The 22,096-nt window shown below is 39.6% G+C and overlaps 2 protein-coding genes and 1 long non-coding RNA gene across 3 annotated transcripts; all 3 read left to right on the plus strand.

Moving 5' to 3' along the window:
• The first annotated feature begins 618 nt into the window (after positions 1–618).
• On the plus strand, positions 619–1,593 carry LOC131004004 (uncharacterized). Its single transcript, XM_057930576.1, has one exon. It carries the CDS (start codon positions 619–621, stop codon positions 1,591–1,593), a length of 975 nt encoding a protein of 324 aa, XP_057786559.1.
• A 10,872-nt stretch (positions 1,594–12,465) lies between these two features.
• LOC131004006 (uncharacterized) lies at positions 12,466–14,640 on the plus strand. Its single transcript, XM_057930577.1, has one exon. It carries the CDS (start codon positions 12,466–12,468, stop codon positions 14,638–14,640), a length of 2,175 nt encoding a protein of 724 aa, XP_057786560.1.
• Positions 14,641–18,969: 4,329 nt separating this feature from the next.
• LOC131004032 (uncharacterized) lies at positions 18,970–19,750 on the plus strand. The gene is made up of 2 exons (XR_009094888.1): positions 18,970–19,032; positions 19,507–19,750. It is a non-coding gene; the product is annotated as an uncharacterized LOC131004032 (long non-coding RNA).
• Positions 19,751–22,096: the final 2,346 nt, after the last annotated feature.

Here is a 22,096-nt window from a genome sequence, read left to right on the forward strand (position 1 = left end):
TTTGCTCGACTAAGGAGGAGGGCGGCCTCGGTGTCAGATCGTTCGAACTCATGAATAAAAGTTATCTCATGAAAATGGCTTGGAAGGTGGTTTGCGGGCGTGATTTTGGATATGATCTGATTAGAGGGAGATATCTGGATTGCTTTGGGCGTAGTAAACCTTTGGTGGCTGCTTCTACTATCTGGATGAGCTTACGTGAGGAAATTGACGGTTTGGTGGCGGACTCTTATTCTTATATTGGGGACGGAGTTTCTACTTCTTTCTGGTATGATGACTGGCTGGGGGTACAACCTCATGACTAAATGCGATATCCCTCACTTCATGCTTCCGTTCCTCACTCAATCGGTGGCGGACTATTTCTACGACGGTGTCTGGCATTTTACTCAAGCATTCGTTAATGCTTTCCCGGAGATCGTGTGTGACATTTTACTCACTCCTCTTGGCAACGAGGGAGATGTGCGCTTCTGGAAGCCTTCGTTACACGGGAATGTCACTACTGCGCTTGCCTTTAATAAGCATTGTCATCACTTTCCGAAGGTGTCTTGGGGATCCTGGCTTTGAGAGCCTTTTATTCCGATTCGTAGATCTTTGACCTGTTGGCGCCTTCTACACAATCGTATGCCGACTTATGATCGCCTCATTCGCTATGGCATGATCACGCCTAACATTTGCTTGCTTTGCTTAAAAGATAGTGAGAACCAGGATCATCTCTTCTGGAATTGTGAGCGTGTCAAGGAGATTTGGGTTACGTTCCTTGGTTGGTTCAATTTCACGCAAGGGATGCATGCGAACGATATTCATAGTTTATTGGTGAAAGCTTGGCAGTATGAACTTAGCCCTCTCGCCGGTAATTTCTGGAAAGCGGGTATCATCACAGTCATCTGGGCCATCTGGACGCAGCGAAATAATTGCATCTTTGATAATCAAAAGTTCGAGGCCCGTCGTGTCATTCAAACAGTGAAAGTTGCCTTCAAAGATATTGATGTTAATTTCTCCAAATTAGGCTATATGTGGAATTCTTGGTCTGATTACCTTATTCTCCGCGCCGTGGGTGTTGCTACCAGGAGTGCTCCTCCACCGGAGTTTGTGGAAGTCCATTGGTGGCCGCCTGTTGCGCCATGGATCAAAGTGAATACTGATGGTTCGGCAATGGAAGCACCGGGCAATATTGCAGCTGGCAGAGTTTTTCATGACAACTGGAATGTGGTGCGTGGTTGTTTTCACTTCAAAGGTGGTTCGGGTTATGCCTTCGAAGCTGAGCTTCTGGCTATTATTTCGGCTATTCAAATTGCTAACAGATGCGGGTGGCACAAGTTATGGATTGAAGCAGATTCCACCTACGTGGTCTCTCTTCTTAATTCTCGTTCCTCGGCTGTGCCTTGGCGATTTAAGGCATCTTGGAATAATATTTTAGAGATGTTAGAGGGCTTCTCGCTGCAGGTTACTCACATTTTTAGGGAGGGAAACAAAGCGGCGGATATTATGGCCAATCAAAAACGTTTGGAAGGGTGGTGGCCGCACGAAATTGAGGAGATTAAGGCTGCGGTTCGGCTTGATATGGCTTCGCACAGCCATCTGCGTCTGAAATGCTAATCGATGGGGGGTGCTCTTGCTCGGTTGGCGTGCGGTCGTTTTAACGAGCAGTTGGGGCGTGTTTTTTGGGTTTGGATTTTTACCGAACACTTGGTAGGCGCTTGGTTGAGTTTTGGTCGTGCTCAGTTCGTTTCAGAGCTGGGGGTGGCGTGGGTTATGAGGCTGCTGGGGTCGGCTGTTGGCTGGCGTTGGTCTGGTGTTGTGAGGGATGGAGTGTCAGTTGAGCTTTTCCGAGTTTGGGTGAGCTCGGCTCGGGGGCGTGGCTGGTCGGACTCCGCTGGTTTTCGGCCCCGTCTTTCGGGGTCGGTTTTTTGGTGGGATTCAGTGGTTTCCATCGTTGATTTGCTGAATCTCGGAGTGCTATCTCCTATTTCCCGACTGCGCTTTGTTAGTGCGTGTTGGTTTTTATGGCTGTGTTTTGGCGAGCAGTTGGAGTGTGTCTTTTGGGTTTGGTTTTTTATCGAACATCTGGCAGGTACTTGGTTGAGGCTGGATGCTTTTGGTTTTGCTCAGTTCGTTTCAGAGTTGGGTGTGGCGTGGGTGATGAGGCTGCTGGGGTCGGATGTTGGCTGGCGTTGGTCTGGTGTTGTGAGGGCCGGAGTGTCAGTTGAGCCTTTCCGGGTTTGGGTGAGCTCGGCTCGGGGGCGATGCTGGTCGGACTCCGTTGGGTTTTGGCCTCATTTCTTGGGGTCGGTTTTCTGGTGGGATTCAGTGGCTTTCGTCGTTGATATGCTGAATCTCGGAGTACTATCTCCTATATCCCGGCTGCGTTTTGCTCGTGCGTGTTGGCTTTTATGGCGCGGGGTTGTTTCCTTTGTTGGCTTTTTTATTTCTTGCATTGTTTTAGTTACTTTTGTCTGTGTCGGGAAGCCGAGCGATTTAGGGGTGATGGTTAGGCCGGAGCCTTTGAAGTCGTCTCACCTCCGCTTCCTTGCACTTTTTTCTTTTTTACGAGTACTCTTTTTCCCTTCTAAGGATTTTCCCTCGCGGGTTTGCCTTAGAAGGGTTTTAACGAGGCTCGGCCCTTAGTTTGCTCGTTGTGCTTTCAAGGGTTTCTTTCGTTCTTTCTCTTTTAATAAAATTTTAATTTAATAATAATTCAGTATATCATGTCCAGATACATGATTAGTTTCAGGGACTTTCAGTTCGCCCACCAGATTATCAGTATATGTGTATGGCAACATGAATTATTTGCATGTTTGAGCGTATGTGAATATTTGCATAGTTCCTCACTGAGTATATTTTCAATATGCTAACCCCTTATCTTTTCAGTTTTGCAGTTCTGGAGTCGAGGTGGTCATGAAAGTCAAGAATGACTAGAGATTTAGTATTTCTATAGAAATTTAAGTTGAACTTGTTACATTTTAGTTTATCGTATTACTATTTCATGTTATAACTTTAGTTTTGGCAAGATGATTTTTAAATGAGTTTAACTTTTATAATTCAAGAATTTTTATTTTATTTTTATCTATTAGTTCTTTAAAATTTTAAATACAAAGCTTATGAAAATTGGGGTGTTACATAGGAATGTAGATCCACTCTGATACCATTATGTAACACCCCAATTTTCATACGATAAACTAAAATGTAACAAGTTCAACTTAAATTTCTATAGTCATTCTTGATTTTCATGGCCACCTCGACTCCAGAACTGTAAAATTGAAAAGATAAGGGGTGAGCATATTGAAAATATACTCAGTGAGGAACCATGCAAATATTCACATACGCTCAAACATGCAAATAATTCACATTGTCATACACATATACTGATAATCTGGTGGACGAACTAAAAGCCCTTGAAACTGATCATGTGTCTGGACATGATATACTAAGGGGGTGTATTCGTCCAGGAATTCTGTAGAATTTTAAAATCCAGAGATTTTAAAATTCTATGGATTCCACACAGATTCTTCGTGTATTTTGGAATTCTAAACAGGAATCTTCACAGATTTTGGACGGATTTTAATAAGAATTTAACGTGATTTTTACGGATTTGAAACCAAAAATCCCAGCATTCGTTGGAGGTGAGCGAGCGCAGGACCCAGCGCCCAGCGACCGCTGGGTTATGAGAAAGAAGCGGTCGAGTCCACAAACCAACAAATTTGATCTCGGAATTTTCCTGGGGTTTTAACATCTATCCAATTACTTCTCCTTTCTTGAGATTTATCCGCTTTCTCGCTCCATCAATCATTAGCTTCTATCGGCTTTCTTTCTGCTTTTCTTGATTCTTTTTGCTGCCACTTCCATTTCATTATTCATTTCCTTTCCGAGGGATCGGTGGTTTTTGCTCCAAGATTCGTTTTTTCTTGATCCGTTTATTGACACATTTCGTCTCTTTGTTGCATTTGTACTATTTACATAGATTTCAGTTTCTAATAAGTTCATTAAATACTTTTCGTGATTTTCCGCAATGTGATAACCGGTTTTCCGTTATCGAGAAATGAATGCATATACTCTTTGTTGATCAGAATAATTCTTGATTGATTGTTTCAAGACTGAGACATTGTTTTCCTTTTATTCTTTGACGAACTGAAGAAAAGCCCCAACCTATTTTGAGGAAGAGATGAAGTTATTAGTGCGAGTGATCGAAGCATAAAATATACCGGCGCTCGACCCAAATGGATTCAACGATCCGTATGTGAAACTGCAATTGGGGAGGCAGAGGTTTAGGAGTAAAGTTGTGAAGAAGAGCTTGAATCCATCGTGGTGTGAGGAGTTCACATTCAAAGTTGATGACTTGACCGCTGGGTGCCAGCGATCGCTGGCTTCTTCTAGCCGCGGCCGCTGGAACCCAGCCGGCGTTGGAATTTGAAGAATTTTGAATTCTCGTGGTCTGAGGTCGGATTTGTTTATGTGTATTTTTTGAATGAAATCATTGAAAATCAGTCCAATTTTAAAATCCATAGATTTTTAAATACCTCTAGATTTTCAAAGATTTTTAAAAGTCTGAAACGAATACCTCTGGATTTTTATAGACTTTTAAAAATCTTGAACGAATACCTCTAGAATTTCATAGACTTTTAAAAGTCTTGAACGAATACACCCAGATTTTGAAAGTCTGTAGAAATCTATTAAAGTCCTGAACGAATACACACCCTAAACATGTATCTGGACATATAAGTGAATTTCTAATCATGTATCTGGACATGATAAACTGAACATGTATATCTAAACATGACTGAGCAAGTATAATCAAACATGAATTATATCTGGACATGTAAGTGAATTTCTAATCATGTATCTGGACATGATAAACTGAACATGTATATCTAAACATGACTGAGCAAGTATAATCAAACATGAATTAAAAGCATAATCAAACATACATGAATATAACTACAAACATATATCTCTCACCTTAATGTCGAAGCTAATAAATCAAATTCAAAATGAGGGACTTAATCGCACCGCACCTAATCACATAAATATGATTAGTTAACTTTAATCTAAAAATTCTATAAAATATACATAAACGTATGCCTATATAATAAGCCATAATTAAAATACTAGAAGCATTAAACAATCATTCGGGAACATTAGAAATAGCCATACTTGTAAATATTTTGTCTAACAAATCCTCCTTTTCGAATGTAATGCTTGGCTAAGGTGTCTAAGCTTTTAAAAATTTACAAAAAAAAGTTTAAAAAAAATTAAATTAAAGAAAGTTTCCATGACTCCTAATTATAAAGAAATCACCCATAAAGATCAATAATTTCGATTTCTGTAAAAGAAAACACATGTTGGGATTCTAAATAAAATACCCCTTTTGATGTGATTATAAATTTCTAATAGAAGTCAACTATCTAACTATTCAAATGTATGTATACGAAAATAGACTTAAGAAATAATTGAAAAAGTACTGATTTCTTAAAACCTTGCATGAAGAAAAAAAATAAAGAGAAGAAGAAAAATACCGATTCTTATGCTTGCTTCATGTGGGTTCTTAGGGTAATAATTGTGCCTCTGTTTTTACTAGTCTTTAAAGAGTTTGATAATTATAAAAATGGTATTCTTTGTATATCTCCTAATAAGATTAGGAATAAAGATGATAAGAAAGAGTTCTAGTTCTAGTATTAATAATAATAATAATAATAATAATAATAATAATAATAATAATAATAATAATACTAATTATTATTATTATTATAGTCTAGATAAAATTAATGGTACATATCTATATGTATCAAGAAATTAAAAAAATAAGCTATAAAAGAAAATACTAATAATTCAACTTATATAATAAATCTAAATATTTGGGGTGTTACAAGTATAATATTAAATTTAATTAGTATCATATAATAATAATTAAATTTATAGATTAGAAAGTAAATAGTTTAAGTCAATCTCATTTTGAGCAAATAAAACTAAACTAACAATATAATAAAATTAATAGTCCACACTTAATATAAAAATTTTAAACTCTTAAAAGTTCAAACTATATTATTATTAAAAGTTCATAATTAATAACCCAAAACTATTTAAAAACTTAGAAAGAATACAAATAAAATAAAAATAATAAGATAATAACAAATATATTATACAAATAAATAAATAAATAAATCAATCATACACAAAAAATAATAAAAATTAAATAATTTGAAATTCTAATTTCTGGATATATAACTAATTTTTCATCTACAAATTTATATTAAAATTAATACAAATGTCACTTATAAATTTTAAAACTTCTATTGCAAATCAATATAATCTCATTCTCCATATATACTTGCATTAAAAAACTATTATAAATTATATATATATATATATATATATATATATATATATATTTGTGTGTGTGTGTGTGTATATATACATACATATATATATATATATAATATTATTAATATACAATCATATACAATTTTTGAAAGAAAAAATGACATTTACTTATTTTTCCACATAATTGATTGTTAATTTAAGAACATTAACAACTCAAACTCATCTCCATGTTCGTAGCTTCAGAATTTGATTTCTCCATGCCAAAAAATTATAAAGAGAAAAACAAAAACGCATAAATCTATAAAATAAAATAAAAAAATGACAGCAAAATATACAAATTTACAAAGACAAAAAATTTAAACAAATACACAAATCTACTAATTTTCCCAATCTTTATACACCATAAGATTCACGAGTCAAAATATTTACAAGCTTCAGAACTTTTCCAAGATCAACTCTCACTATTGATTTTCTCTCAAAATCTCCATATCGAGGTTTATATAAGTTGCTTAGAACTTGATTCTGGTTTATGTAATCGTGCCCACCTAGTCTATGTCAATAGGGATTCTCATTGGATGGCTCGATACTTGGATCTGGATGATGTGATTGTATCATTTGATATTTCTATTGAAGTTTTCAGGACTATGATGTTGCTAGCTCTTTGTATGAGCGATAATGAGTTGATTCGTGATCTGACCGTCTATATGGATTGTCTTGCTCTTACTCTGTGGACTGTGTTTGGGGAAAAGGCGGCGAAGGTGAAAGGGCAACAGTGCGATGGCGATTTGCAGCTAGAGGATGCGACGCAGTAGGCAATAGAGAGAAAGAGAAGAGTGGTCATTTTTCAATTTTTTTATATTATGGGTAAATTTATAATTTTGCACTGGCTATTTTCATATATTGACTCTTATATAGATTATGTTAATGAGAAAGTAAGAAAGGTAAAATGAATGATATACTTTGTAATACCCCGGATTTTCGATCCTAGGTTTCACATGATCCTATTGATATTACAAAGATATGATAGATCCCTAATTCTCGGATAAAAAGAATAATTATCCTAGCGATGATTTAATGAGTCTTGATGCCTAGGTTTTCTCTAAAAAAAAAAAAAAAGACGGTAAATAAGAAGATGATTATTTTATTTTTCCGTGTGTTGTTGATTTCAATAAATATATATATTTATTTTCATTTCATAGTATGAAAAGCAAAGTGCATATTTTTTTCGAATACGCGTTTGTTTTAGTTCGGGTTTGAACGATTACGGGCCCGTATAGAGGGCCAAAGGTGGGCCGATTTTTAGAGAGCCTTGGGCCGATTTTAAGGCCCTATTTTAGAGCCCAAATGCAGCCCATTTCAGCCCCCAAAGCCCACTTACGCATCAGCCACCCTTTCAAATTCAAAAGGGGACAAGGGTGATCATTACATGCATGGGGAACTACCAAAATGCATGGGAAGTGCAAGAGTCTCACAACCAATGCACCCATGCATTGGTGGCAGCCACCCTACCCTCCCCTAGGCCCCATTTTCGTGCGCCCCTCTCCCTAAAGCCAAGAGTTGGCTGATGCAACTTCCTCCATACTCTTTAACTCTCTCTACAAAGCCTAAAGTCCTCACTCCACATCCACCCCTCTCCATTTTCGTCCCTCCTTCCTTCCCCCACTCTCACAACTTTTCTCCCACCATTATCACACTCCATAGAAGCCCTTGAAGCCCCAAGAGAAGTATCAAAGCAAGGGAGAGCGTGGAAAAACTAGGGCGTAAAGTTAGAGTGAAGGTTGTGCTTCGAGGGTGAGTTTTTCTTTGATTTTCTCAACTGAAAAAGCTTTATGGCTATGGATTTTTACACATGTGTGTGATATATTATGTGAGGATATGTTTTATGATTTTATATGTTCATTTTGGTAGAGTTTATTGGGTGAAAAACCGTGCATGAGGTAAGGCAGCGAATCTGCCATAAGCACACTGCTCCGGCAGTGTTTTGCAAGGCGATTCCAGCCATCCAACCGGTCCCCAAAAATTCCCAAATTAATTTTGTATCGTGTTTAATATGTTTTCTATACTATGATAAAATTTCAGAATATTTGGAGCTCGTATGTTTTATTTATGAATTTTTGAACATGACTGCCTGTCTGGAATGCATTTCTGGTAAACAATCTTTGAGAGGCCATAAGTCAAGTTTCAATCGGTGAAAACCTTTGAAACTTGAATATATCACTCTAGACTCCCGTATCTTTCTTTTGGTACCGGCCTCACCATTTTTTGAGTAAGGAAAACAACCGGTATAAATTCTTGAAATCTAGTTCTTATTCTTTGTACCATCCAGTAGGTCTTACAAACCTACGAATTTGAGGTGGCAAAGGCCAACCTAAATCTTTGATTCTCAAACCCATTTTTCTACTGAATATTCATTGGCATGTTAGCAAGTTATTTGTTTATTTGTAGAATTTTTGGTAAATCCTAAAGTGGTTTTTATGATTTAAACTTTGAATCTGCCGAACTTGAACTATTTTTGTGCACTAAACTTTGCATGTTAATATCTCCTAAACCATGAACCGTCTTGGGGTAAATTCAATTGGAGAGTGTTACACTCTCTCCCTAGTTTTCGGATTGACCCTTGTAGTTCCCAGTGGCCTTTTTTAATGGGAGATATGAATTTTTAAAGAAGGCCCATTGACTTGGTTCTAATCTGGAAATCTGAAATTTCCAGATTTTTGCTTGTTAAGTACCCATCTTTGAATAGGCATATCTTGCTCGTTTGAACTCCGTTTCATTCGATTCAAATTGGAGAATGATCCTTGAAATGTCTAGTTTCCAGAATGTCCTTTGGAGCCTCATTTAGAGATCCGAGACAGAATTGGTGTCTGTTGCAAAACAGCCCCTTAAGAGCTCAAGTTGTTGAATTATTTTCTAAGTTTGAAAGTTGGTTTTAAAGGATGTTTCATGAAATATTATGTATATGTGCATGACGAGTTTGGGATATGTTTTGTGCAAAGTTTTCATGAAATTGAGTGAGTTAACCTAGATAAGGCATCAAGATAAGCTAACGTATGTAAAATGCATAATCCCTAGTTCGATTTTGCATTGTAAGTCCGGGAATAGGTTGACCTAGAGATCCTAAGCAGACAATGGTTTTTGTTATCCATGATATGCTCTAAGAGTTAAGAACTCGTCTTGTAGGAATTGGTCCGCAGGACGGTGCCACAGCTTAAGATCACTTCTCTCTTTCACACCGAAGACCAGGTGGGTTATATTTGCAAAAGTATATTGGGTTAGTAAGCCCTCTCTTTTTATACAAGCAAATATGTTTTAAATTGTGAATGCATGCAAATATTTTGTTTGGTTGTTACAAAGAACAAACGGGGTTGTCCCCACAGAACAAACGGGGTCGTCCCCAAACGATCGACTCTGTCCCCGACGGGGGCCAGGGTAGTGTACACCAGTAAGAAGTCTAGGTATGGGATTGATTCGGCCGGGTCTCCCATACTTAGCACCAAGAAAGGTAACACCAAACCAGAAAGGCGCGCAAAGGTTAAAGGAGCTACGGCTCACAAGTATTTCAGAATTTATAGTAATTATTTTTCAAGTATTGCTATATTTTCTTGCAGGCATGCATTTCACCAAGTATCACAGTTCTTTAAAACCAGTTTAAAGAAAAAGGGGCATTAACTTCACTGAGTGCATTAGTACTCAGCCCAAAGTTTTAAATCATTTCAGGTTAATGGAGTCGGGCGCAGCGGGGGCTAGGTGGTGGTGGTGGTCTGGAGCTGTCGACAAGGTTTCTCAATGATATTTATTTCCCATAACCTCGATCACCAAACATTTCATTTTGTTGGTTATGCCCTGCGTGGCAATTATGAACTTGTTTACTGCTTTCCCTAAACAACTGAACAATTGAGTTGCTCTTGGGCACTCAGACACCGTGATAACGAACTCTCTAAACTTGACCGGAGTCCTCATACTTCGTGTTAAGTCGGGTTTCCTTTGAGCAGAACGATTAAAGAATAGGTTCATTAATTCCGCTTATTAACCAAGTTTTTCAATCAAAATAGTTAAGTTACTTACTTCCGCTAAATAACCTTGATAATCACCCCAAGTTCAGCGTGGCTTGCCCCTAGATAAGTCGGGCCGTCACATACTTTATTTTATAAATAAGTTTATTTAATATCTTGCCCCATATCGCTCAATTTTCTTAAATCGTTTCGCATATTTTGCTCTGTCAGATTGATGGACTCGGAAGAAACTTATTATAGTTTGGTTTCAATTTCAATGGCATTTTTTTTGTTTATCAGTATCTGCCAACATTACTCACAAAATTGTAAAGATTTTCATTTTTTTGAAATGGATCATTGTTGGGAAATAAATGAAACCAAAACCATTTGTAAAGCTTCTCTTGTTTATTCCTCTCTTATAGACTCAAGTGTTGTAGTCCTCAAGTCGTGACTGAAGCTACAATGACTAAAGATCAGCTGATTGAAGACAGAGGACTGAAGACAGCCTGACTGAAGCCTCTACCAAATGATCATTGAAGAACGCGCCTATTGAAAGGTATCAGTCATCACTCGAAGATATTCTTGCAATGCAGTATCAACATTGAAATGAAGCTTAATTCAAGCACCAGTCGACATTCTGCATCTGACTGAAGTGAAGAGTATCAGACACGCCGCATTAAATGCTCAAGTACAACAACATTAATTGCCGAAGATTTGAAGATCGTCCTTGCAAGTACCAGAACTTCCCTTTGCATGTAAAGATGCAGAAACACCATACTCCGAGGATAAGGCAATTCAAATATCTGTCAAATGGAATATCCGAAGATTGCCACCTCAGCCCAAGAAGCGACATCCTCTCACAACGACAGAAATCCTGAAGACCATCTCTCCAACGGATCTATTCAAGACTTCGCTTATAAATAGAGCTTGAGGAACAACTGCAATCTTCACCGATTCGAAGACATACGCTGAAGCTCTGTCGAATTAAAGAGCCAGCATTTCCATAGATAGATAGATTTCGAATCAAAGAAGAGAAAAGTGTGTTTGAGTGGTTGTTTAGTACCAAGAAACTAAACAGATGGTTCCTTGGCACCCCTCAAAGTTATTTACATTTGACCAGTCACGAGTTAGGGATAGTATGCCCTAGGATTGACTGAGGTCTATGAGAACCAACCCTGAGTAACTTAGGGAACTCTAGACGTACAAACTAAGATAGTGGACATGATCAAGAAGGATAAGTCCCCTAGCTCAGAACCAGTTTGAACTTTATGATTGTATTTAGTTTTTACTTTTTGTTCTCCCACAATTCTAGATTTGAACCTTATGTTGTAGATGACACAACAACATAGGACCTAAGGGAAAAATACCGCTAGGAGATATACCGTAGCAAGACGTATAGAGAGATACCAGAACCATGAACGATTGGTGACGATCAACGACATGGGCAGTGCACCGTTGAGGCGATAACATTATGGAATAATATCCCCGAGAATTGGAGCCTATTGGAAAACTACGAGGCAAACAAGGAAGATGATCGACGAACATCCACTATGATAGAGAGAGTATGCTCGCCGCTAGCTAGAGAGCATGAGAATTATAACGAGGCAAAGAGTCAGAGAGATTAAAAACCGAATCTCCATGAGCCCTTACTTATCAATGACCCTTGAGTCAATTCATAACCACAATGTTTGAAGCCTTCGTGGAGAGAAGCTTGATGTATTTTTCTTTTGCTATGTCCTCTCAGGAAGCTAACTATTGGTTACGCTTATTGTTCCATTATAAAATCCTGATGAAGTTAAACTCGTGGATTATTTTTGAACCCCACTCAGTAGGCAAACTTTCTATCACCCTCATGATTTATTTGTTCCAACCCACTACTTATGAGGTTGAGGGTCATATCCAATCAATTTGAATGCTCATTGAATAGCCAAGTTGAACCTTTCGATGAGCACTCGATAAAGAACCTTTCTTATTATCTTACCAAAATGGCAAGAAACTCAACACTAACCACAACCAACAAGAGCTGGAACAACAGGTGCTCGAACAGATGGACAACTTAATCGAAAGTTTCTAGAAAAAGAAGCCCCCAACTTACAATGGAACGGGGAAGCCTGATGATGCTGAAGAATGGATACGCGGGATTGAAAAAGTCTTCGGGCGCATGCGCTGCAGTACACATGAAAAGGTGGTCTGTGCCACCTACCAGCTCGAGGGAGAAGCAGATCTATGGTGGGAATCCGTGCGACGCACCCTCACCAATGAGGCATTTGAGGCCATGACATGGGATGAGTTCAAAGAAGCGTACCTCACAAAGTATATCCCACTGAGCTTTCGACACAAAAGGGAGAACGAATTTTGGAATCTGCGTCAAGGAAATCGCTCCGTTGAGGAGTATGATCGTGCGTTCAATCAGCTAGCGCGTTATGCACCAGCCCACGTTGACACAGATGCCAAAAGGGCAGAACGGTTTAGACAAGGGTTACGCCCTGAGATAGGTGTGCCCCTGTCCACACACGATACGCTCACTTATGCCCAGGCCTTGAGTAAGGCTTTGAACGCAGAAGCTCAGCTCCCTAAGGAAGAGAGAAGGCAAGAGAAAAGGAAGTGGGAAGGGCCTCAGGGCCAGTCCTCAAATCAGGATTCGAAGGGAAAGAAACCTTGGGCTGGATCCAACCAACCAAACTACCAGAAGCCCCAAGTACCTAGGCCAACTTGCTCGAAGTGCAAGAAAGAACACTTTGGGGAATGCAGGCAAGGGATGACAGGCTGTTATGAGTGTGGCGAGATTGGACACATCAAGAAATATTGTCCAAGGAACAACAGAGCTCCAATGGCCCAACCAAACCAAAGAGGTCCCCAACAGCCTAACCAGAACAAGGGAGGTCCACAACGACCCAACCAAAACACTAGAGGGAACCCAAAGGGCAACGGGGGCCCAAGGGCACCGCAAGCACCAAGGGCCTACGCTATGGACCAGCAAGAGGCAGCCGGAACCCAGGGGAACTTAGCAGGTATGATCACCATAGCCGGAGAAAGCATTTTGGCATTATTTGATACTGGTGCCTTGCATTCTTTTATTTCCAATGTTGTGTGTGATGCACTAGATATTGTGCCTACTAGGGCAGATAAAGAACTAGAGGTACTCACCCCTTCAGGGAAAACGATGAGAACAAGGGAAGTTAGCTTGAATTTAGAATTAAACCTAGAAGGACATAAGTTCCTCGCTAGTCCTAAGGTACTCTTTACGATCGACTTCGACCTTATCCTGGGAATGGATTGGCTGTCAGCCAACAGGGCAACGATAAATTGTCAAGATAGGGAGGTCATCTTCTCACCACCAGGAAAAGAGCAGATCACCTACCATGGAGCCATGGTAGGGTCCAGCAAAAAGATAACGGTTATCACTGCAATGAAAGCCGTCAAGTTACTACACAAAGGAAAATGTCAAGCTTTCCTAGTGTGCATCACTAAGAAAGGGAATAACGGGGTAAACCTGGAAGACGTTCCAATAGTACGTGAATACCCAGATGTATTTCCGGAAGAGCTACCGGGTCTACCGCCAACTCGTCAACTTGAGTTCACAATAGACTTAGAACCCGGCGCCGCACCTATTTCAAAAGCACCATACCGTATGGCGCCCAAAGAGCTGCAAGAACTGAAAATCCAACTGCAGGAGCTTCTACAGCTTGGGTTTATCCGCCCATGTGTATCACCATGGGGAGCACCAATTCTGTTCGTGAAGAAGAAGGATGGATCGCTCAGAATGTGCATTGATTACAGAGAGCTCAACAAGCTCACCATCAAGAATCGCTACCCTCTACCTAGGATTGATGACTTGTTCGATCAACTGAAGGGAGCATCGGTGTTCTCAAAAATAGATCTACGATCAGGCTACCACCAGCTTAAGATTCGTGAGGATGACATCTCGAAAACTGCATTCCGAACAAGATATGGCCACTATGAATTTACAGTAATGCCGTTCGGACTAACAAATGCACCCGCAGTATTCATGGACCTCATGAATAGGATATTTCACCAGTACCTCGATAGTTTCGTGCTAGTATTCATAGACGATATCTTAATCTATTCCGTGGATTCTGATCATCATGCCCAACACCTTAGAATAGTACTGGAAATGCTACGGAAGGAGCGATTGTATGCCAAATTCAGTAAATGCGAATTTTGGCTTAGGCAAGTGCAGTTTCTAGGTCACATTGTGACAGCAGAAGGAATCAAAGTGGACCCTGAGAAGGTCGAAGCTGTAAGCAACTGGAATGTACCAACTTCAGTTACTGAAGTTAGAAGCTTCTTGGGGATGGCAGGCTACTACCGATGATTCATCGAGGGATTTTCCAAGATAGCGCGACCAATGACGCAACTGCTGAAGAAAGGGGTAGTTTTCAAGTGGACGTTGGAGTGCCAAGCTAGTTTCCAAGAACTGAAGAAGCGATTGACGACGGCACTAGTATTGATCATACCTGAAGCAAGTGAGGGATATACAGTATATACCGATGCCTCGAAGTTAGGACTCGGTTGTGTACTGATGCAAAACCGAAGGGTTGTAGCATATGCTTCACGTCAGTTAAGGCCACACGAAATGAACTACCCCACACATGATCTAGAGTTAGCAGCCGTCGTACACGCGCTAAAGATATGGAGGCACTATCTTTATGGTGCAAAGTGTGAAATTTTCACAGACCACAAGAGTCTGAAGTACTTTTTTGAGCAAAAGGAACTCAACATGAGACAAAGGCGATGGTTAGAGTTGGTAAAAGATTATGACTGTACCATTAATTATCACCCAGGGAAGACAAATGTGGTAGCTGATGCATTGAGCCGAAAGATAACAGCAAGCCTAAGGAGTACCCTTACTAAGGAACCAGAATTGACTCGAGAATTTGAGAAACTTAGGCTTGAGGTAGTAGTACCCCCAGAAACAATCCAAGAACGCATAGCAGCCTTGATTGTGAGATCAGACCTTCGGGAAAGAATCATCTCTGCCCAACGCCAGAGTGAGGCCTTAGAAAAGAAACGTTTAGCTAGCAGAATGGGAGGACCCCGAGAATTTAGGGAAGAAGCAGACAACGCCCTGACCTTCAAAGGAAGATTGTGCGTACCCGACGACCCAATGCTTAAGGAGGAGATCCTTACAGAAGCGCACTCCACACCATATGCCGCTCACCCCGGCAGCACCAAGATGTATCAAGATTTGAGGCAAAGTTTCTGGTGGGAAGGTATGAAGAAAGACGTAGCTTCCCACGTAGCAAAGTGCCTGGTGTGCCAACAAGTGAAGGCCCTACATCAGCTCCCAGGTGGGACTCTACAACCGCTAGAAATCCCAGAATGGAAATGGGAGCACATCACAATGGATTTCGTAGTAGGGCTACCCAGGTCAAAATCAGGAAACACGGCGATTTGGGTCATCGTCGACCGACTAACCAAGTCAGCTCACTTCTTACCAGTCCAGATGACGTGGAACCTCGAAAGGCTCACCAAGGTTTATGTTAAAGAGATAGTTCGCCTTCATGGTGTGCCCAGTACAATAATATCCGATCGAGACCCAAGATTTACGTCGCAATTTTGGACAAGTCTCCAGAACGCCTTAGGCACTAAACTTCGTTTCAGTACAGCGTACCATCCCCAGACTGATGGACAATCTGAGCGAACTATCCAAGTGCTCGAAGACATGCTTAGGACAGTTACACTCGATCAAGGGGAGCAATGGGAGAAACTCTTACCACTTGTGGAATTCGCCTACAACAACAGTTATCAGACCACCATCGGGATGGCACCATACGAAGCATTGTATGGACGTAAGTGTCGATCTCCACTGTATTGGGACGAGGTAGGTGAGAAAAAGGTGTTAGGACCAGTAATGGTCCAAGAAATGATAGATATCGTGGCACAGATTCGCAAGCGAATCAAAGAAGCTCAAGACAGACAAAAGTCCTACGCAGACAAGCGAAGAAGAGAACTAGCCTTTGAAGTAGGTGACAAGGTCTTCCTCAAAGTATCACCAATGAAAGGGATAGTGCGTTTCTGCAAGTGAGGAAAACTGCGACCCCGTTTCATCGGGCCGTTTGAGATACTGGAAAGGATAGGTCAGAACGCCTATAAGCTAGCACTACCTCCAAGTCTAGTGGGAGTGCACGATATTTTCCACGTATCACAGCTCAGGAAATATGTGTACGATCCCAAACACGTGATAACATATGATGATCTAACATTTGAGCCAGATCTTAGTTATGTGGAGAAACCAGTATGCATCACTGATAGGAAGATACAAGTTCTTAGAAACAAAGAGATCCCAATGGTGAAAGTGATGTGGAATCGCCATGGGCAAAAAGAGGCAACTTGGGAGCTGGAGTCTAACATGAACCAACAGTACCCCGAATTGCCATACCAAGGTACAAATTTCGAGGACGAAATTTCCATAAGGAGGGTAGGTTGTAATACCCCGGATTTTCGATCCTAGGTTTCACATGATCCTATTGATATTACTAAGATATGATAGATCCCTAATTCCCGGATAAAAAGAATAATTATCCTAGCGATGATTTAATGAGTCTTGATGCCTAGATTTTCTCTAAAAAAAAAAAAAGACGGTAAATAAGAAGATGATTATTTTATTTTTCCGTGTGTTGTTGATTTCAATAAATATATATATATATATTTTCATTTCAAAGTATGAAAAGCAAAGTGCATATTTTTTTCGAATACGCGTTTGTTTTAGTTCGGGTTTGAACGATTACGGGCCCGTATAGAGGGCCAAAGGTGGGCCGATTTTTAGAGAGCCTTGGCCGATTTTAAGGCCCTATTTTAGAGCCCAAATGCAGCCCATTTCAGCCCCCAAAGCCCACTTACACATCAGCCACCCTTTCAAATTCAAAAGGGGACAAGGGTGATCATTACATGCATGGGGAACTACCAAAATGCATGGGAAGTGCAAGAGTCTCACAACCAATGCACCCATGCATTGGTGGCAGCCACCCTACCCTCCCCTAGGCCCCATTTTCGTGCTCCCCTCTCCCTAAAGCCAAGAGTTGGCTGATGCAACTTCCTCCATACTCTTTAACTCTCTCTACAAAGCCTAAAGTCCTCACTCCACATCCACCCCTCTCCATTTTCGTCCCTCCTTCCTTCCCCCACTCTCACAACTTTTCTCCCACCATTATCACACTCCATAGAAGCCCTTGAAGCCCCAAGAGAAGTATCAAAGCAAGGGAGAACGTGGAAAAACTAGGGCGTAAAGTTAGAGTGAAGGTTGTGCTTCGAGGGTGAGTTTTTCTTTGATTTTCTCAACTGAAAAAGCTTTATGGCTATGGATTTTTACACATGTGTGTGATATATTATGTGAGGATATGTTTTATGATTTTAGATGTTCATTTTGGTAGAGTTTATTGGGTGAAAAACCGTGCATGAGGTAAGGCAGCGAATCTGCCATAAGCACACTGCTCCGGCAGTGTTTTGCAAGGCGATTCCAGCCATCCAACCGGTCCCCAAAAATTCCCAAATTAAATTTGTATCGTGTTTAATATGTTTTCTATACTATGATAAAATTTCAGAATATTTGGAGCTCGTATGTTTTATTTATGAATTTTTGAACATGACTGCCTGTCTGGAATGCATTTCTGGTAAACAATCTTTGAGAGGCCATAAGTCAAGTTTCAATCGGTGAAAACCTTTGAAACTTGAATATATCACTCTAGACTCCCGTATCTTTCGTTTGATACCGGCCTCACCATTTTTGAGTAAGGAAAACAACCGGTATAAATTCTTGAAATCTAGTTCTTATTCTTTGTACCATCCAGTAGGTCTTACAAACCTACGACTTTGAGGTGGCAAAGGCCAACCTAAATCTTTGATTCTCAAGCCCATGTTTCTACTAAATATTCATTGGCATGTTAGCAAGTTATTTGTTTATTTGTAGAATTTTTGGTAAAGCCTAAAGTGGTTTTTCTGATTTAAACTTTGAATCTGCCGAACTTGAACTATTTTTGTGCACTAAACTTTGGATGTTAATATCTCCTAAACCATGAATCTTCTTGGGGTAAATTCAATTGGAGAGTGTTACACTCTCTCCCTAGTTTTCGGATTGACCCTTGTAGTTCCCAGTGGCCTTTTTTAATGGTAGATATGAATTTTTAAAGAAGGCCCATTGACTTGGTTCTAATCTGGAAATCTGAAATTTCCAGATTTTTGCTTGTTAAGTACCCATCTTTGAATGGGCATATCTTGCTCGTTTGAACTCCGTTTCATTCGATTCAAATTGGAGAATGATCCTTGAAATGTCTAGTTTCCAGAATGTCCTTTGGACCCTCATTTAGAGATCCGAGACAGAATTGGTGTCTGTTGCAAAACAGCCCCTTAAGAGCTCAAGTTGTTGAATTATTTTCTAAGTTTGAAAGTTGGTTTTAAAGGATGTTTCATGAAATATTATGTATATGTGCATGACGAGTTTGGGATATGTTTTGTGCAAAGTTTTCATGAAATTGAGTGAGTTAACCTAGATAAGGCATCAAGATAAGCTAACGTATGTAAAATGCATAATCCCTAGTTCGATTTTGCGTTGTAAGTCCGGGAATAGGTTAACCTAGAGATCCTAAGCAGACAATGGTTTTTGTTATCCATGATATGCTCTAAGAGTTAAGAACTCGTCTTGTAGGAATTGGTCCGCAGGACGGTGCCACAGCTTAAGATCACCTCTCTCTTTCACACCGAAGACCAGGTGGGTTATATTTGCAAAAGTATATTGGGTTAGTAAGCCCTCTCTTTTTATACAAGCAAATATGTTTTAAATTGTGAATGCATGCAAACATTTTGTTTGGTTGTTACAAAGAACAAACGGGGTTGTCCCCACAGAACAAACGGGGTCGTCCCCAAACGATCGGCTCTGTCCCCGACGGGGGCCAGGGTAGTGTACACCAGTAAGAAGTCTAGGTATGGGATTGATTCGGCCGGGTCTCCCATACTTAGCACCAAGAAAGGTAACACCAAACCAGAAAGGTGCGCAAAGGTTAAAGGAGCTACGGCTCACAAGTATTTCAGAATTTATAGTAATTATTTTTCAAGTATTGCTATATTTTCTTACAGGCATGCATTTCACCAAGTATCACAGTTCTTTAAAACCAGTTTAAAGAAAAAGGGGCATTAACTTCACTGAGTGCATTAGTACTCAGCCCAAAGTTTTAAATCATTTCAGGTTAATGGAGTCGGGCGCAGCGGGGGCTAGGTGGTGGTGGTGGTCTGGAGCTGTCGACAAGGTTTCTCAATGATATTTATTTCCCATAACCTCGATCACCAAACATTTCATTTTGTTGGTTATGCCCTGCGTGGCAATTATGAACTTGTTTACTGCTTTCCCTAAACAACTGAACAATTGAGTTGCTCTTGGGCACTCAGACACCGTGATAACGAACTCTCTAAACTTGACCGGAGTCCTCATACTTCGTGTTAAGTCGGGTTTCCTTTGAGCAGAACGATTAAAGAATAGGTTCATTAATTCCGCTTATTAACCAAGTTTTTCAATCAAAATAGTTAAGTTACTTACTTCCGCTAAATAACCTTGATAATCACCCCAAGTTCAGCGTGGCTTGCCCCTAGATAAGTCGGGCCGTCACATACTTTATTTTATAAATAAGTTTATTTAATATCTTGGCCCATATCGCTCAATTTTCTTAAATCGTTTCGCATATTTTGCTCTGTCAGATTGATGGACTCGGAAGAAACTTATTATAGTTTGGTTTCAATTTCAATGGCATTTTTTTTGTTTATCAGTATCTGCCAACATTACTCACAAAATTGTAAAGATTTTCATTTTTTTTGAAATGGATCATTGTTGGGAAATAAATGAAACCAAAACCATTTGTAAAGCTTCTCTTGTTTATTCCTCTCTTATAGACTCAAGTGTTGTAGTCCTCAAGTCGTGACTGAAGCTACAATGACTAAAGATCAGCTGATTGAAGACAGAGGACTGAAGACAGCCTGACTGAAGCCTCTACCAAATGATCATTGAAGAACGCGCCTATTGAAAGGTATCAGTCATCACTCGAAGATATTCTTGCAATGCAGTATCAACATTGAAATGAAGCTTAATTCAAGCACCAGTCGACATTCTGCATCTGACTGAAGTGAAGAGTATCAGACACGCCGCATTAAATGCTCAAGTACAACAACATTAATTGCCGAAGATTTGAAGATCGTCCTTGCAAGTACCAGAACTTCCCTTTGCATGTAAAGATGCAGAAACACCATACTCCGAGGATAAGGCAATTCAAATATCTGTCAAATGGAATATCCGAAGATTGCCACCTCAGCCCAAGAAGCGACATCCTCTCACAACGACAGAAATCCTGAAGACCATCTCTCCAACGGATCTATTCAAGACTTCGCTTATAAATAGAGCTTGAGGAACAACTGCAATCTTCACCGATTCGAAGACATACGCTGAAGCTCTGTCGAATTAAAGAGCCAGCATTTCCATAGATAGATAGATTTCGAATCGAAGAAGAGAAAAGTGTGTTTGAGTGGTTGTTTAGTACCAAGAAACTAAACAGATGGTTCCTTGGCACCAATTAAGCCAAGTGGTTGTTGTTTAGTACCAGCAAACTAAACAGTACGGTCTTTTAGCACCAGGTAAGCCAAGTGGTTGTTGTTTAGTACCAGAAAACTAAACAAGACGGTTACCTTGGCACCAGTTAAGCCAAGAGGGAGTTCAGACTAAAGGTTCTGTCTCCAAAGACCTTAGCATTAGCTGATTGGACACGACAGTTTCAGGGCGTGGTAAGTGTTAAACCCAATTCAAAGTGGATTGGTAGGTTTGTTGTGCACCTTTAAGCATAAGCTCACAGACTAATCATCTAACCGTGGAAGTAGGAAGGTTATTTTCGAACCACGTAAAAATTCTTGTGTTCTTTATTTGCTTTCAGTTATTCCCTTACTTGTGCTAAACTGTTTTCAACTAAACTGGATTAAGTGAAAAGTGCAACTAAAGATTTTACAAGTGGCAAACTCTTTTCTAAAGGCTATTCGCACTAAGTTTAAATTATGTTGCTGAGTTATTAATCCTACTGACAACTCAACAGATAGTCAGAAAGATTAATAACTCTACTCTATTTTACAAACTAGACTGAAGGCCTTACTTGGATATTAGTTAAGCCCAGTGCTCGACTGATATCATTTTACTGAAGTATTTTCAATATCAGTCTACAACCTATTTCGAACTGAAATCTGGTTAAGTTTGTTTTGCTTGCGAAAAATAACCCATATGTGTATCCCCCCCCATACACCTGTCAGTCAACCCTCCGGGACCCCAACAATCATGATTAGACGAATTACATAACTTTCAAATTAATAAATTGGTATTTAATTAAAGTTCAATACTTTAAAAAAAGACATTTAAAGTATTTATATAATAGAAAATTGAAAAATTATCTTCTTTTCGTCCTTAAAACAACTTTCTAAGGGGAGTCGGCACGAATTTTAATAAAATTAGTTGTGTATTTCACGAATGAAAAAAAAGATTTCACAAGTTAGAAAAGTAATGATTGAAAAAGTGATGATAGTGACTAGTTGACCAATTAAAATGAAAATAGATTGATCCATTAATAATAATGAGTATAAATACTCCATCTGTCAAATTAATCTTGACTTATATCTTTTAGTAGAGTTAAATTAGTGGAGCAAAGGTGGTGCCCACATATTTAAGGAAAAGTAATTGTAAGTTAAGGATCTTTTATTAAAGTTATTTGTTATATTAAAGTTGTTTAACTTAATAGTAGATGTGGTGACCC

The sequence above is a fragment of the Salvia miltiorrhiza genome, unplaced genomic scaffold, assembly GCF_028751815.1.
Source record: "Salvia miltiorrhiza cultivar Shanhuang (shh) unplaced genomic scaffold, IMPLAD_Smil_shh original_scaffold_305, whole genome shotgun sequence".
In the NCBI taxonomy this organism is placed as follows: domain Eukaryota; kingdom Viridiplantae; phylum Streptophyta; class Magnoliopsida; order Lamiales; family Lamiaceae; genus Salvia; species Salvia miltiorrhiza.

Bases quoted from the DNA above. Each gene is read 5' to 3' on its own strand.
- LOC131004004 (XM_057930576.1), top strand. From the start codon at position 619: ATGCCGACTTATGATCGCCTCATTCGCTATGGCATGATCACGCCTAAC.
- LOC131004006 (XM_057930577.1), top strand. From the start codon at position 12,466: ATGCGCTGCAGTACACATGAAAAGGTGGTCTGTGCCACCTACCAGCTC.